Source organism: Vicugna pacos, chromosome 22, assembly GCF_048564905.1.
Source record: "Vicugna pacos chromosome 22, VicPac4, whole genome shotgun sequence".
Classification (NCBI taxonomy): domain Eukaryota; kingdom Metazoa; phylum Chordata; class Mammalia; order Artiodactyla; family Camelidae; genus Vicugna; species Vicugna pacos.
In genome coordinates, this window is record NC_133008.1 from 31,301,977 (window position 1) to 31,317,933 (window position 15,957).

The 15,957-nt window shown below is 56.6% G+C and overlaps 3 protein-coding genes across 3 annotated transcripts in view; 2 read left to right on the forward strand and 1 right to left on the reverse strand.

Moving 5' to 3' along the window:
- The first annotated feature begins 2,955 nt into the window (after positions 1-2,955).
- Positions 2,956-7,301, forward strand: PEAK3 (PEAK family member 3). The gene is made up of 4 exons (XM_072948052.1): positions 2,956-3,063; positions 3,421-3,506; positions 3,962-4,500; positions 6,510-7,301. The coding sequence occupies exons 2-4, from the start codon at positions 3,425-3,427 to the stop codon at positions 7,299-7,301; spliced, it is 1,413 nt and encodes a 470-aa protein (XP_072804153.1). The 5' UTR covers positions 2,956-3,063; positions 3,421-3,424.
- Positions 7,302-9,374: 2,073 nt separating this feature from the next.
- Positions 9,375-12,781, reverse strand: OAZ1 (ornithine decarboxylase antizyme 1). The gene is given in 6 exon segments (XM_072948053.1): positions 9,375-9,929; positions 10,102-10,187; positions 10,462-10,634; positions 11,075-11,161; positions 11,163-11,220; positions 12,546-12,781. Coding segments are annotated over 6 exon segments (684 nt in total). The 5' UTR covers positions 12,692-12,781; the 3' UTR covers positions 9,375-9,795.
- A 247-nt stretch (positions 12,782-13,028) lies between these two features.
- DOT1L (DOT1 like histone lysine methyltransferase) overlaps positions 13,029-15,957 on the forward strand; it is a 73,426-nt gene continuing 70,497 nt past the window's right edge. Inside the window, exon 1 of the mRNA XM_072948044.1 lies at positions 13,029-13,575. The gene's annotated coding sequence lies outside the window, so the exon portion shown is untranslated. The remainder of the gene's footprint in view (positions 13,576-15,957) is intronic.

The window sequence follows — 15,957 nt, forward strand, 5'->3', positions numbered from 1 at the left end:
TGGAGAATTATGGTCCTCTTTTATGCAGAGGACTAACTGCATGAGCTTCCTATGGCTGCTCTAACAAAACTTTGCCACTTACAACAGCGGGGGGTTGTTACTCAGCACTCCCGGACGTCAGAAGTCTAAAAGGAACCGGCAGCTGGTTCCTCCCAGAGGCTCCAGGCTTCCAGCTTCTAGAGGCTCCGCACCCCTGGCTCATGGCCCCCCCTCCATCCTCACCGCCAGCAGCGCAGCACCTCCCGTCTCTCTCTGACTCTGACCTCCCGCCTCCCTCTGATGAGGACCCTGTGAGGACACAGGGCCCCCAGGGAACCCAGGGTCCAACCCCCCCCGAGTCCTCATCTAATCAGCACCTGAGCGCCCCCGCCACGCTGCATGACATATTCCCAGGTTCTGGACAAGGACATCTTTGGGGACTAGAATTGTACGTGCCAAAAAAGCTGAGGAATTTTTCTTAGAGATGCCAAGTCTGAAATCTGTGCGCCTCTGGCACCCGGAGCACCACTCCGGGCAGTGCGGGCCATGCGGGCAATGCAGAGAGCCCGGCCCCAGCTCCTGCAGTGCTCCAAACGCTTCTCGAATGAAAGAACAGTTTTCAGGCCTACAGAGGGCCTGGCCCTGGGGCGGGGTGGTAGGACAGGGCCAATCCAGGGGCGACACACACACGGGCACTTTTTAGGGTTAGCTGAGGCAAGCAGGCCCATTTCTGGGCCTCGGGGAGGACTGTCCTTTGGGGCTCAGTGGGGTGCTGGGCACGTAGGGGTGCTGAGCAACCACTCTCCTCCCTCACAAAGGGCCCCTACTCTGACCACTCCAAGGGGGGCCGTCTTGAGGCAGGCAGGGGGTCCCTAGGCACCAGCTGCCCCCAGCCCTGCCCGTCCTAGGTGGAGAAGTCCCTGGGATGTCACTGCTTGTCCCAGTCTGGAGCCTCTGCCCAGTCCCCACTCTGCCCAGGGTGAGGTGAGCAAGGCACTGACCTGGGGCACAAAATCTGAGGGGGAGCCCAGCACTCCATCACCAAGAGCAATATTCTACAAACCAAATTGATTCACACCCCACGGTGGACGAAAATATCAACCTTTTAAATAAAGACAGATACCTGCCCTGGCACGACCCTACCTCCCCTCTCCACACCCTAATCCTGGCCTGGGTTCCAATAAAACTTTATTTACAAAAACAGCCAGCCAGCCCATGGGCCATAGTTTGCAAATAAGATTTTTTTTTAATGTTACATTGAAATGTTATTTATCTTGATACATTAAAACTTTATTTATCTTGATCAATGAAGGGTGGTTTTTGTTGTTTTGTTTTGCTTTTTGGCATCATCTTAAATTTGGTGCGACAAGTGCCTTGCATGCTTCACCCCAATTAATCCAGGATGAGAGCCACAGCCCAGCTGGGTGACCCCGAAGGGTCTCACAAAGGGGAGAATAAGATCTCACGGCCAGTAGGGGACTGAGCGGTGAGGAGGACACTTCCTCAGCACCTCCAGCCCCTTCTGTTCCACCTGGAACAGCCCAGGGTTTGTGGAATCCCTGTCTTGTATAATTTGCAGAATCTTCCTCAAGCCACCATCCTCCCATTGCATGATTTCGAAATTTGTCAAAATCATAGGCTGCCCCATGGATTAAGGACAGAGTGTGTACATTCTGTGAATGATAAAAGCTGTGCGCTGGAAGCATTAAAGTATCGGATCAAATTATAGACCCTCAAGTGGGAGATGCCTCAGGAGGTCAGCAGTCTGTGTTGCCCAAGATGTGGCAGGAGACCCGCTTAGAGGACCCCATGAGATGGGTTCATCTCCTTCCCCAAACCCAGGGGCACCCAGCAATGGCCCGTGGTCCAGTCTGGACCTGCTGTGTGACCTGTGTGGACTCCTGCCCTCTCTGGGCTCACTGCCCCTAAGGAAAATGAGACGGGGCAAGGGGAGAACTCCAGCGTGAAAGATGCTCAAACTACAAAGCAGACATGTCTTTGTATCTTTGCATCTGCAGTGATTTCTTGGTTCTTTCATTACAAGGGGGAGAGGCTGGGTTTGCAGCTGAGACACCTCTCATGCCTCCAGGCCAGCAGGGCAAGCCTCAAGCCCCCAGACTGCTGTGACAGGCCTGTGCTTAGGTGAGAATTTCACCGGCTGGTTCTCCCTGGATGTTCAGCATTCTTGATTTTCTATGTATGGAAATCTCTATCAAATGTCTTTCCTGGGGGCAGTGCTGCTCAGTGGTAGAGTGCATGCCTAGCATGCCCGAGGTCCTGGGTTCAGTACCCAGTACCTCCATTTAAATATACAAACAAACCAACCTAATTACCCACCCTTCCCCCCAAAAAAACCCAAATGTCTTTTTCTAAATAAATGCATTAAGGTAGTTGGGGGAGGGAAGTGAGTCAATTAAATTTTTAAAGACAAATCCAGCTAGTTTGGCTGTCGGGAGGCAGAAAGCAGGAGCCACTTTTCTTTAATTGCTGGAACAGAGAGGGTGGTGATTTGCCCAGTGTGACACAGCACAGCATGTCAGAGCAGAGCTGGAGCTCAAAAGGAAGAACCTGCCCAGAGTGTGGGGATCAAATCGCTCCAGTGCAAGGGTCCTGGGAGGGGCAGGAGATGGGGTAGAGGGCACACTGGGGGCTTCTCAGTGGGTCGGGCTGTGAAGGTAATGAAAGCCACAGAGGAAAGGGTCACCTGCTTAAGTTTCTCCCTAAACAGTCATTTCTGGGGTTCCCTGCCCACCCCAAAGGTGGGAGGTCTAAAATGTCTCCCTTTCCTCAGTCTCTCAGGCTCCCCTCTGCTGCCCACCTCTTGTCACCTTTGGGACCTCAGCCCGTCTTCCCCATCTCTCCCTACCCTGCTTCCAGCCCTGGAACAGGGAAGCGGACGTGGGGAAGTAGTGCGGAACCCCCTGCCCCGCTACCCCTCCTCCCCCAGGTCTGCGGTCTAACAGTTGCCTGGGCGTTTCCGGTTCACTGCCAGCCGCCAGTCAGACGGTCCAGGAGGCCAGGGCCTGCAGCTATTGGGAGTCTGTCCCCAAGGCCCCTCTGCCCGGAGGTCGCTCAGGCCTGAAGGTAAGGCACTCCTGGAGGGGGCTGAGGCAGGGTATGGGCGGAAGCACTGCTTCTTGAGGTTGGGCTGACCTAGAATCCTGGTGGGGCAGGACTGCAAGCCAGGCGCTGTTGGCAACGGCTTGAGGGGGCTGAACTCTGGGGACAAGGTCCAAGCGCAGGATCCCCCAGCTGTTCCCCCCAAGGTCTTGCCCTCATAGCTGGACATTCTGTCCATGTCACAAAAGTACAGGGTCTTTCCCACTAAAAGGTCAGTGGGTGATATTCACCCAGAGAGGTCAAGCAACCGTCCTGGGGCCACACAGCAGGGTCAAGTCTAGGCCCCACCCACACGTGCCCCCAACTCCGACCTTCCCCCAGAAGCATGAGCAGCCTGGAGCCACCCACCGAGACCCCCGGGCCCAACGCCCCCACCTGGCAGACTCAGCCCACGTATGGCAACCTTGGTGAGCACTGGGGAGGGGTCCTGGGTGGGAAGGGTGGTTAGAGCTGAAAGGCTGAGTTTCTCATTACCGTCTAGGGAACACTCTGCCCCATGACCTTTTAATTCAACTAAAGCAGCTTTTAAACTATCTTTAATAAAACTCCTAAAAAAAAAAAAAAACTGGATCACCAGCTTGTAAAAGTGAGGAAACTAGAGTTCAGAGAGGTTCTGTCACCTGCCCAGAGCCACACAGGAGGTGGGAGTCGCCTGTGCTGGACCGGAGGCTTCTCTGCCACTGACTGGTCGCTCCTCTGAGCCTTTGTTTCCTCATCTGTAAATCAGATGGCACCCCTACCCCACAGGGCACAGGGTAGCTGGGGGTTGGGGTTTGGTGTCTTTTCCATTTCAGAGATGATGTGCCCAGGACCCCCCATTCCATGAGTCCTCACTCCCCTCCCCCACTCCCTCCCCCTATAGGTGAGGTCCGTGCCCACCTGCTGCCCTCCAAGGCCTGCCGCCCCCGAACATTTGAGGCCCTCTCGACTGACCCGCAGCCCCTGCCCCCACCCCTGCCCAAGAAGACCCTGACCAGGGCCCAGTCGCTGCCCACCCACAAGGCCCCCAGACCCAGCCCCACTCAAGCAGGGGAGACTCAGAAGCCCCTCCTGGGATCCCACAGTGTGGACAAGAGCCAGGCAGGCGACGACAGGGTGGGGCCAGCCTGTCCCCCTGAAGAACTGCCCTTCTGCTCACTGGACCCTGAGCTGGGCCTCTCCTTTCACGACCTACACCGCCCAGAGGCCGTGCACGCGGCGCTGGAGGCCCGGCAGCTGGAGAGCCTTCGCGCCATGCACGTCCGGCTCCAGGCCCGGCTCCTGGGGGGCCGCCCGGGCCCCTGCCGCCCCGGCCACGGCTTCCGCCTCCTGGACCTCTCGCCCTGCTTGGAGAGCGGGGACGCCCTTTACTACCGCCTGGTGCGGGTGGACGAGGAGGCGTGGCATCTCCTGGCTGCCAAGGTGAGCCCCGCCATCGCCCCGTCTCCGCCCCGCCTCCTGGGAGGCGGCCCCAATTTCCCGTCCAAGGCATAACCCAGGGCACTTTTCGCTTGGGCCTAATTGCCTATTTTGCAACTAACCTATGAAGTAACACTGTCAGCCCTTGGAACTGGTTCTAAAATGCGCAGCCACCTACATTCGAATCACCTGGGGATCTGGTTAAAATCTTCCCCAGGCCTCTCAGGGACCCAGGAGTTTGCATCTAAATTCATTCCCCAGTGAATTCTGGTGCTAGAAAGCCTCAGTTGCCTGATATTAACAACCGCCAAAATGCACTGAGCACCTTTAAGGACTTTAAGACACTCATTCAGCTAATCCTCATGCAAGCATTGCCACGTTTTGTCACAAGAAGATGCTCCTGTTTTATGCACCACTAAGAAAAAAGAATGATTCTTGTCAAATAAGCCAGACCACCAAACGTCAGGTGCATTAACATTTTGGAGGGACCTCATGGGCTGGGCAGAAGGTGTTCTTATGGGCCCATTTCACAGACTGGAGTGTGGAGGGAGTAGGCTGTTGCGGCAGTGAGTTCTTCAGTTGACAGCTCGACACTGGCTCCATCTCAGAGGCCCCTGCTGAGTTTATTTTTAAAATACCCACACGCAAAGCCCCACCTCAGCACCTGTAACTTTTAACTCCTGCCCCAAGGTGACTCTGTAATCCCCAAAGCTAATGCTCTCCTACTTTCTAGAAAGAGCTTTCCTGTCCAGCACTTCAGCTGCTGGCCATATGTGACTGCTGAGCACTTGAAATGGGACCGTTCCTGACTAAGATGTGCTCTGAATGCCAAATACACACTGGGTCTTTAAGACTTAGTATCAGTAATAACAACAATGGAAAACACCTCACTAATACCTTCTTCATTCAGGACCTGCTGAATAGAACATTTTGGATATACTGGATTGAATAGATTATGAAAGTTACTTTCAAGCTCATACAACTCAGTACCAAACAAACAACCTGATTTAAAAATAGGCAGAGGATCTGAACATTTTCCCAAAGAAGACACACAGATGGCCAACAGGCACATGAAAAGATGCTCAACATCATTAATCATCAGGGAAATGCAAGTCAAAACCACAATGAGCTATCACCTCACACCTGTCAGAATGGCTGTCATCAAAAAGAACACAAACTAACAAACGCTGGCGAGGATGTAGAGAAAAGAGAGCCTTTGCACACTGTTGGTGGGAATGTAAATTGGTGCAACCATGGCAGAAAGCAGTATAGAAGTTTCAAAAAAAACCAAAAATAGAACTACCATAGGATCCAGCAATCCCACCCCTGGGTATACACCCAGGAGAAAAATGAAAACACGAGTTAGAAAATACGCACGCAGCCCAGCGTTTACAACAGCAGTCCCTGCAGCAGCCACGACGCGGAAGCAGCCTAAGCGCTCGCCAACAGGGGACGTGGCATTTGCGGACAGTGCCACTCAGCCACAGGAAAGAAAGCAACTTGGCCGTTTGCAGCAACGTGGGTGGACCTGGAGGGTGTTATGCTCAGTGAAATAGGTCAAAGAAAGACAAATCCTGTAAGTTTTCAATTATACGTGGAATCTAAAGAACAAAACAAGTAAATATTCTTCACAAAAGGAAGGAAGTTACTCTCACTTGCTTCTTTCCACTTTTTAAAACGTGGCTACCGGAAAACTGGAATTACACCGTGGCCTGAGTTGTCTTTCTACTGGACAGCCCAGCTCTGGTACCTCGGTTGGCATTTCCATTTTACCAAGTGGCAAGCGCCAGCCCCTCTGGCAGGCTGGGAAGTCTGACCCCTAAACACCATCCTCCCTGCTTAGTCTTTAAAACCATGCTGGCAACTAACATCTGAATTAACATGAATCCCCTGCTTCTGGGGGGATGCGGCGATGCTGGGGGCAGGCTTCAGGCCTGGTGGAGCCGCTGGGTGGGCTGTGCTGGCTTGGGAGGGCTCGGGGGTCAGGCCCTGAAGGCCCCTCTGCCCTGCAGGTGCCCAGGCCAGGAGCCGAGGAGCCCCACCCGTGGGGCCTGGAGCTGCAGGCCTCACTGGCCCCACACTTCAACCTGCAGGGGCTGTGCGGTCTGGTGCCCAGGGGCGCACTGCCTGAGATGCCCTGGGATCAGCCCGTGGTGCTGGCGGCGGAGGTGCCGGAGCTCACGGTGGCCCAGTGGCTGGAGGGAGCAGGCGCGCAGCCCCCTGCGAAGTTCACACGGGCCGTGGCCCTGCTGCTGCTGCAGCTGAGCGCGGCCCTGGCGCACCTGGAGGCCCGGGGTGCGGCCCTGGCCGAGCTGCGTCCTGAGAACATGCTGCTGGTGGTGCCACGGGGCTGTACCGCCACCGGGCCCCCGCGCCTGCTGCTGGCGGACTTCGGCCGCGTCCGCCCGCGGTCCCCGGGCCCCCTGGGTGCCCACGCACAGCAGCTGGGCCACCTGCTCCGAGAGCTGCTTGGCCCCATCGCGCCCTCGGCCACCCCCTTGGCCGTGGGCCTGGAGCGCCTGGCGGCCCAGCTGGCCCGCTGGCGGCCCTCCGCCGCCCAGACGCGCAGCGCGCTGCAGACGCTGCTCTGGGGGCCCGGGCCGGCGCTGTGCCGCCGCGGAGCACCGCTGGGGCCTTGGCTGCGGGTGCACCGCACGCTGCTGGTCCTGCACCTGGCCGAGCAGGCCGCCGGTGGGGAGGTGCCCGGCCTGGAGGACTGGCTGTACTGTGGGTACCTGGCCGAGGCCACTGAAGCCTCAGTGGAGCTCGCCCTGGAGCTGCTGTGGGACCAGCCCCTCCTGTGAGCGACGCACCTGGGGCTGGTGGCCAGTGTCTCCACTACAGGGTGCGTGCACCCTTCCAGGAGGCGCCAGCAGCGGGAACGTAGGCCCAAGCCCTCCCCAAAAATGCAGGTGCCTCCTCCCCAGGGCTGGACTGATGGCCAGTGCTGCCCGAGGCTTTCTGATGCCACAGCTGCCTGCCCCTTCCAGGTGTGGAACCCCCGCCAGTTAATGTCCTTCTGCGTGTGGAACTGCCTCCATGCCTTCCAGCGGGAGCCAGGATGCCCTTCTGGTACTGGGGTCTGATGGTCACCGTCTCCTGGAGCGTGTGGACTCCTCCCAAAGCCAGCATGGGAGGCATTCCTGGCCCCGGAGCACCCCTTGTGCTGAGGATGGCAAGTGTGAATGTCCTTCTCAAGAACTGCTTGGGGCCTCCAGGAGGCGGCGGCTCCCTGGAACTGGAGACAGCCAGCACCCCTCAGCACAGCCCACCCAGTGGCATCTTGAGCTCACCTGCGCTAACGTTCCTATCGCTCCCGTGCCCCACCCCAACTACCTCCACCCACTGTAGCCTCCTCGATGTGACTCTGACACTAAACTGTCCAGCCACCAAGTCTTCGCCTGGGCCGTTTCCTCTGCCAGACTGCCCAGATCTCACCTGTTATAAGCAAGTTAAGTCGCCCCTCCTGGGTCCTCTGTAGCTCCTCACCTTGTGTCCCCTCAGAGCACTTGTCACCACCTGAAGTATTTATTCACCTCTTTACCTGTCACACGCTCACCTCATCCACCAGCCTGTGAGTTCCCCAAGGGCAGAGGCCAAGCTTGATACACAGTAGGTGTTTAATTCGGAGCATGCAACGATGGAATAAACAAACGAGTACACAAGACTCATCAGGAACCTGAGGGAAACAATGAGGTCTCAGTTGACACCTCTGGAAAATGGACACAGGAGCCCTGAGGGATCCCACTGCCCTTGCCAGGGTCTCCAGTCCTGCCTCTTTACTTGCTCCCAACCCCACCATGGTGATCCTGGGAGAAACTTTCTAACCCCCAGATGTGACCAGGTCTCTCTCCTGCTCAGACATCTCCCGTGGCTCCTTGGTACCTCCAGAATCCAGTGGGGCTCCTCTGCAGGCGCTGCACACCCTCTGGCCAGCCCCTCCAGCCACACTGCCCATCCTGAGGTGCCTTCTGCTGAAAACGCCCGCCCCTCTGTTCCAGACTCCTATCCATTCCCCTGCACAATCTGGTGCCGGTTCTCTGCCCTTGCCCTGCCCACATAGACTGGGTGTGTCCAGCTGTCTCCCCAGACCTTTGAACACCGACTCCATCACTCAGGTAGTATTCCCCTAAGCCCTTTTCTCTTCTGTAAGAGACCCTTTGCCGCCAATTTGACAATCTTCCGCGACGCCCCCAGATGCAGCCAGCAGACGGCGCTGCAGCCGTGGTTCTCCCACCTTCACCCCTCCTCACCTAAGCGCCCCCAGTGCAGAAACCAGTGTTCCTCACCTCTGGTCTAGCCCGGACACCTGCTAGCAGTGCCCTGCCCCAGCACGACATCGTACAAGGCCTAAAGGCAGGGCGCCCACAGCCACAGACACCACCTCCTCGCTGGAAAGTCCCAGCCAGTCCCTGCCCTGTCCCAGGGCCCAGTAAACATCTTCAGGCTGGAAGGCCATTGAAGGGAGCAGGAACTGGCCAGCTTCCCACTGGGGCCTCCCCAGGGAAGGGCACTGGGTAAAAGGGAGCAGCAGGCTCAACATGAGAGGCGGAACCGGCTGCCACCCAGAGCTGCCTCTCTGCCCGGGAGTTGGTGGGAAGGTGAGGTAAGAAGGCAGCCTGAGTGGAGCCCCAGGGCCAAGCTGCCCACACGATTCTAAAGCCAGATGGCCAGAGCTGACCAGGCCCTTGGTTTCCCCACCCCGTCCCCACTTCCCCCTCTGTAAAAGCAGTCACTCAGTTCAGGACACTTGCACAACCCGCCCCAACTCCAGGCCATTGGAGGCCTCCCTTCCTTGCCCCGAGGCATCCCCGACCTGCCCTCCAACCCTGGGCAGGGGTGACAGCAGCCGCGTCAACACTGAGCCAACACAGGTCTTGGAGTGGTAATCACTTTTATTCGGATTTTTGAGAGCAATAGAAGGGTAGATTAATACCTATCTTTCCAAAGTTAAGAGACCTAAGACTGTTTCCAAAAGACTTCAAATAAGAAACTCTTCCTCAAAGTACAAGGATAATCTGAATCATCTTTAACCAGCAATAAAAAAGTAAAATATAAATTTTTATTTAGAATTAAAGCAAATACTCCAGTATCACAAACACAATATTAAACTTCAAGAAATACACGGCTAATCTGGAGTGAGCGTTTATTTGCACAATTACAACATGCGGACAAACCCAGCAGGGGAACAGGCTGACACTGCTCAGCGCACAGCTCATCACACCACCCGCACAAGGCTCAGCACGAAGCGCAACACAAAGGACTGCGATCGAGGCCCCAGGGACACGGGGGCGGCCACTACTCCTCCTCACCCGAGGACTCTCTCTCAAACGTGTAGGCCATGAAGCAAGCGTCGGGTCTCTTGGGGACAAGGGGATGCCCCGGTCTCACAATCTCAAAGCCCAAAAAGCTGAAGGTACGGAGCAAGGCGGCTGCAAAGAAGATGCCGTCAGGTCAGAACCGCCGCTCTACCCTCAGGGCCCAGAGCTCCGCCTCCCCTGGTGCACCCGAGTCCAGTGGGGTTGGGTGCCCAGTCGGGTGTGGTGGGGCCCCAGGGATGTGAGTCCCTCTCCCCTGCAGAGGCCAAGGATGGCCGTCACCCACCTCGGTCGTCACGGTTCTTGTGGAAGCAAATGAAGACGTGGTCAGCGCGGAGCTGCTCCTCAGCAAACTCAAGAAGAACTGCGAAGCTGAAGGGCGGGTGTCAGGACCCACCCACCTGCACCCCAGGGGGCCTCCTACCGAGAGCCATGAGCACCCCCCTCAGTGTGACAGACGCATGTTCCCGGACGTCCCCTGGAAACCCTTGGGTGGTAACTAGGGTCCACCGCTCACAAAGGGAAGCCTTTCCCCCAAATAACGTGGGGCCTGGCTCCTGGCTCCTGACGGAGGCGCCCCTCCTCCCGAGTACACCTTCAAGACGCACCACACACAGGCCCAGGGCTGGCCGCTCCCCACCCTCACCTGTCCTTGCTCCCCTCGGGCAGAGCGCCGCCTGGTATCTCGATGTAGAGGCAGCTGTTGCTCAGCACCGCTCTCCAGTTAATGTGTTTGGCATCTGTGAGCCTGGACTGGACGTTAAAAATTCTCGTCTTGTTATTAGACGTTAGTTCCTCTGTTACATTCAGCCGATTATCCTGTGGAAGGAGAGAACCAAATCTAGTCTTGGACACCAACCTTCACAAGCTGAGAATCTTCTCCCCTGCTACCGCTGACAATCTGGAAAACCCAGAAATGCACCAAAATAACCGGTCACCCAACCTCCTGCATGGCAGATGTTTGGGTGTGGGGCCTCCCGGGCCTCGAGAGGCGGTGGCTTGGCCCAGGGCCAAGCAGAACCTCAGGCTGAGGCACCAACAGGAGATGCCAAGGGCTACTTGAGGCTCAGGCAAGAGTTAGGCTTGTTTGCACCTGTTCCTTGAACTGTGGATTTGAAAAGTTGAGTAAAACCAAGTAAAAAAATTCCTGGCACCTGACAGGTGCACAATTCCCTGCTGAGAAGCTTAACACTGCTGGTGGGGCCACTCCCCCGCCCCCCCCAAGGCACCCAGGAACCCCTCGGAACCAGAATACTTACAGAGTAAAATAAACTAGCTGAAAGACTGTGATCCCTCTGACTACTCCCTCGCCCACCTGGGATCTCCAGGGGTGGGTGAGGGACATCAGGAGCACCACCGAGGCCCCGGACCCAGGTTACTACAGCAGGTGACGGAGACCCTGGAACTGGAGGAGACAGGCTGGTGAGCAGCACTGGGGCAGTCCCGCTGGCCACTGGCCACTGCTGACGGGGCCTCCACCCCCGACAAGGCCAAGGCCTTACTGAGCGTGCGTCCCCCTGGGACGTGGCCTCCCTCCCCGCAGAGAAATGTTTACACCGCGTGCAAAGCCAACGCCCGCCTCCGCCGGGTCGGGCAGCTAAGCAACCGCAAAATCAACTGGCCGCCCGAGTCGGCCTCCTGCGGGCGGTAACGGGGGTTAGGGCCCAACCCGGCCCAGGTGGCTCTTTTGCCCCGTAATCATCTGAAGACCAACTGGAAGTCTCGCCCAACCGTATCCTGCGTTAAGTTCCATTTCCCACTTCTAAGTTCCGCTTCCCCTTCTCCCTTTCGCAGTCTACAGCAAAACCTGAGGCCCCAGCAGGCCTGCTCTCAAGAGACCAGCAACCTGGCTCTTTACAGGGCGGCCCCGCCGCGCCCCGTCTGCGGCCCGCGACGCCGGGAGGCGCGGGCCCGCGGGACCCCCCGCCCGCACCGCGGGGACAGGTCCGCGGAGACGCCCTCTCGCGCGCTCCCCGCGGCCTCCGGTTGCGTCATCCCGGCAGAGCGGCCCTCGGCCCCGGGGGAGACTTTCACAATCGCGCAGCCCGCAGCGCCAGCAGCCATTTGCTGCGCGGTGTAAACAGGCCCCAAAGTCGCCTCCATTTCGCCCGGCTCCACCCGGGCCGCCCCGCCGCGGGCGTCGTCGAAGATCTCCGTTAGTGCGGCGAGCACAGCTCACCCGGACCCGCGCCCCCGGACGCGACCGCCCTCAACCGAGCGGCCCTCTGTGGGAGAGGGCGGCCGGGCCACCACCCCGAGGAAGGCCCGGGGCGCCGTCTACGTGGCGCCGCCCGGCTCCGCACGTCCTCGGGGGCCTGGCGCGGCAGGACCGACGCGCTTTCAAACTAAAAACGGATCACGAGGGCGGCCGCGTCCCGGGGCCACGTCGGTGCGCGGGGGAGGGCGCTCGACTTACTCGCGGGTCTCGCGGGCCTGACTCTGGCTGGAACCGAGCAGCTACCGGAACCCCGCGCCCCAAAAACCACCCAGGACTCCTGTGTCTCCCAAATCCCACCAACCACCCCGCAAGCCGACCTGAGGCCTCTACACCCACCAGGCCCACCCCACCCCCACCCCACCCCGCCGAGAACCCGCCCCCGGCGCGACTGTGGCCTCGACAAAGGGGCGGACCTCACGCTCCCCGAACTTCCGTGGCGCCCTGCGGCCGGCCCCCTGCGGGCCTGCGCAGGCGGCGCTTCTGGAAGCTTCGGGCGGGGGCGGGGCGCTCACCTCTCGCTGCTGCGGCCTCCGCGGCTGTGCAGGCTGAGGAGCGGCATGGTGCGGGTGGCGTGGACGGTGGCGCTGGGTTTATCCCCTTCCTTTTCTCTGGCGAAGCAGTGGCTGTTGAGGATCCGCTGCAGGGAGGATTTCACCATCCGGCCGCTGGGGTCCGAAACCAGAAAACCTCCGCTGCGCCTCCCCGCGCCGCCGCCGCTGCTCGCCGTTCGCAAAATGGCGCCGTCGCCGCCGCCTGCTTTTATAGGCACCGCGCCCAGGCCACGCCCCCCGCGCCGCCGGGAACGCGGCCGCACGAGGGGGCGGGGACTCCAGGAAACCCAGGCGCGCCCTCCCCCTCTCGGCGTCTGATTGGTGGACGGCGAGGAGCCAGGGACCGGGCCGCGCCTTGGATTGGGCTAGACGCCTCGGGTCCCTCCTCCTCCATTTTGTCGTAACTCTGCGGGCGCGCGGAGGGGGCGGGGCAGCCGGGGCTCCGGGAACGCGCGCCGCGCGCCGCGCCGCGCCCCCGCCCCCAGGCTCCCACCCGCCGAGCCTGGGGGCGGGGGCGCCGCGTTGGCCCCGCTTTCGGGAGTCTGGCGGTGGCTGGTCTCTGCCGTGGGCCCTGTCCCCCTTTATAGGGGCCCCTCCCCCAGAAGGACCCCTTCCTGTCCCGGAGGCCCTGGGCGACAAAGGCCCCCGGGGTCCCAGCGCTCCCCCTTTCCCCCCGCCTCGTAGGACAAAATTAATTTCAGTTAAGTTAAGGCCCCTGGGATGGGGGTGACCCTGGATTCCCCGGAGTACCCCGTGTCCTCACAGAGTCCTCATCAGAGGGAGGAGGGAGGTCAGAGTCAGAGAGAGACGGGGGATGCTGCGCTGCTGGCGGTGAGGATGGAGGGGGGGGCCACGAGCCAGGGATGCGGCGCCTCTGGAAGCTGGAAGAGGCAGGACCCGATTCTCCCTGGAGCCTCCGGAGGGACCAGCCCCGCCCAGGCCTGGGTTTTAGTCCTGTGAGACCCGAGTCGGACTCCGGACCTCCAGAACTGTGAGTTGATAAGCCTGTGTTGTTTCAAACCACTCTGGTGATGATTTGTTACAGCCGCCCCAGGGGACTCACACATGGAGTCGGGGGAATGTCCAAGGTCTTGATGGGCTGAGGGTGACTTCGGTGTGTGCATTTGACAAAACCCATCTGATGGTGCCAGTGGGACTTGTATATTTCACTCTAGCAAATTTCATCCAGACATTCAAGACACCCACATGTATTGATCCCTGGTGAACGACGTGCCTGCTGGAGGGGCTGGATGTCTGCAGTAGACTTTGAAATGAAATCTTAAAATTAAGACGGGTAGACAGAGGCCGCACAAATCAAACACAGCAAAATATGCTTGTAGACTCTAGGCACCAGAGGTGCAGGCCTTCTCTGTAAAGTTCCCTCGACCTTCTGTATTTTTGAAAAAGTTCGTCATAGGAGGGAGGGTATAGCGCAGTGGTGGAGCACGTGCTTAGCATGCAGGGGGTCCTGAGTTCAATACCCAGCACCTCCATTAAAATCAGTAAATAAATAACCTAATTACCTCCCCATAAAAATTTTTTTAAAATTAAAAGTTCATCATAAAATGCTAAAAAGTAAACACAAAAGGGGCCAAACTTCCTTTCACCACATCCAGGGTCATTTTGAACAAATAGCAAGAAAATGGAAGTAAATGAGGCACAACCACTTTTCCTGGGTCTGGCACAGCCCTGGGTGAGAACCAGGCTAAAGGACAGCCTCAAATGGCTGGATTTGGCCTCAAATCGGCACACACATCTGCTGCTGCACGATAAAGCGTGGGACAGCCAGATGTGCTCCTGGCATCAACATGACAGCCCTGTCAACGCGCCCTAGCCGAGGACTGGAGGAGGTGGTGGCGGCAGAAATGCTCAGGCTTAGATGTGGGCTACTTTTTATCTTGCTTATATTTTTTATTTGTTACAGTCCTTGATGCACGTTTTAGTGTTTTTCTTGGTCATTCAAATGCTTCAGCAGAGGTGTTGTTATGGAAAACGGAAGGTGACACCTGAACACAAGTGCCCTGCGTGTGAGGTCCTGCCCTCCTTTGCTCATACCTCTCTCTCCTCCACGTTTTTTCTTTGCATTTATAGAATTTTTGCTGCTAAATTTAAGAGCAGTGATGCTCATTGAGGAAGCTAAATTTATACACCATATTTCTTTTTTGTTTGTTTGCTTTTGTTTTTTGGGGGGGAATAATTAGATGGATTGATCCATTATTTTTTTAATGGAGGTAAGGACCTCATGCATGCTAAGCACACTGCCACTGAGGTATACCCTCCCCTCCATCCAAGAAATATTTTTAATTGCTTTTTTTTTAATTTAAGTATAGTCTGTTACAATGTGTCAATTTCTGGTGTACAGCGCACTGTCCCAGTCATGCATATGCACACATATATTCGTTTTCATATTCTTTTTCATTAAGGTTATTACAAGATATTGAATATAGTTCTCTGTGCTATACAGAAGAAATTTGTTTTCAAATTGAGTTTTATAGATAGTGGCTAACATTTGCAAACCTGAAACTCCCAAAGCATATCTCTTACTAGACTTTATTTAATACTTGCGGCTATACTATATGTGTGTATAGAATATTATGCATTATATACACTTGAAAATGATACCTGAAGTAAAATAAAATGCCCTCTATATTTGTAAACATACAGATACGTTTTGTTGTACCTAATGTCATAGTATTTATCTATATATTTTATTTATTCTGTGTATTACATTTACATGATAATAATTAATACTGTATTGTATAATATATGTTGACTCTGTCTATCTGCAGCCTTCTTTTGGAACCCCAGATATTTTTTGCAGCTTTATTCAGATAAAATTCACATACCATACAACTCACCCATTTAAAGTGTACAATTCAATCATTTGTAGTACATTCGCAGATACGTACACCCATCACCACAAGTCAATTTTAGAGCATTCTTCTTATCACCTCAAAAAGAAACCCTGTCCCCGTAGCTGTTACCCACCCAGCCCAACGACCAGGAGCCCCCTCCCTGTGTCTGGGGACTGGCCTGTTCTGGACGTTTCACATCCGTGGACTCACACACTGTGTGTCCTTCTGTGCCTGCTTCTCTCACTGAGCGTCGTGCTCTCAGGGTCCGTCCCCATGGGAGCGGGTGTCAGGGCTGCTCTGCTTTTCGTGACTGAGTGACGGTCCCGTGTGTGGAGAGACCGTGTGTGTGTATCCATTCATGAATCTGTCAAAGGACATTTGGGCTGTTTCCACCTTTTGGCTGCTGTGGACATGCATGTACAAAAATCTATTCAAGTGCCTGCTTTCGACTCCTTTGGGCGTACACGTAGGCGTGGAATCGCTGTCATACGGAGATTCTATGTTTAGCTTTTTGAGGC

Coding starts and splice junctions, on each gene's coding strand:
- PEAK3 (XM_072948052.1), top strand. CDS start 3,425: ATGAGCAGCCTGGAGCCACCCACCGAGACCCCCGGGCCCAACGCCCCC. Junction 3,507..3,961: donor GCCCACGTATGGCAACCTTG/GTGAGCACTGGG, acceptor CTCCCCCTATAG/GTGAGGTCCGTGCCCACCTG. Junction 4,501..6,509: donor GGCATCTCCTGGCTGCCAAG/GTGAGCCCCGCC, acceptor TCTGCCCTGCAG/GTGCCCAGGCCAGGAGCCGA.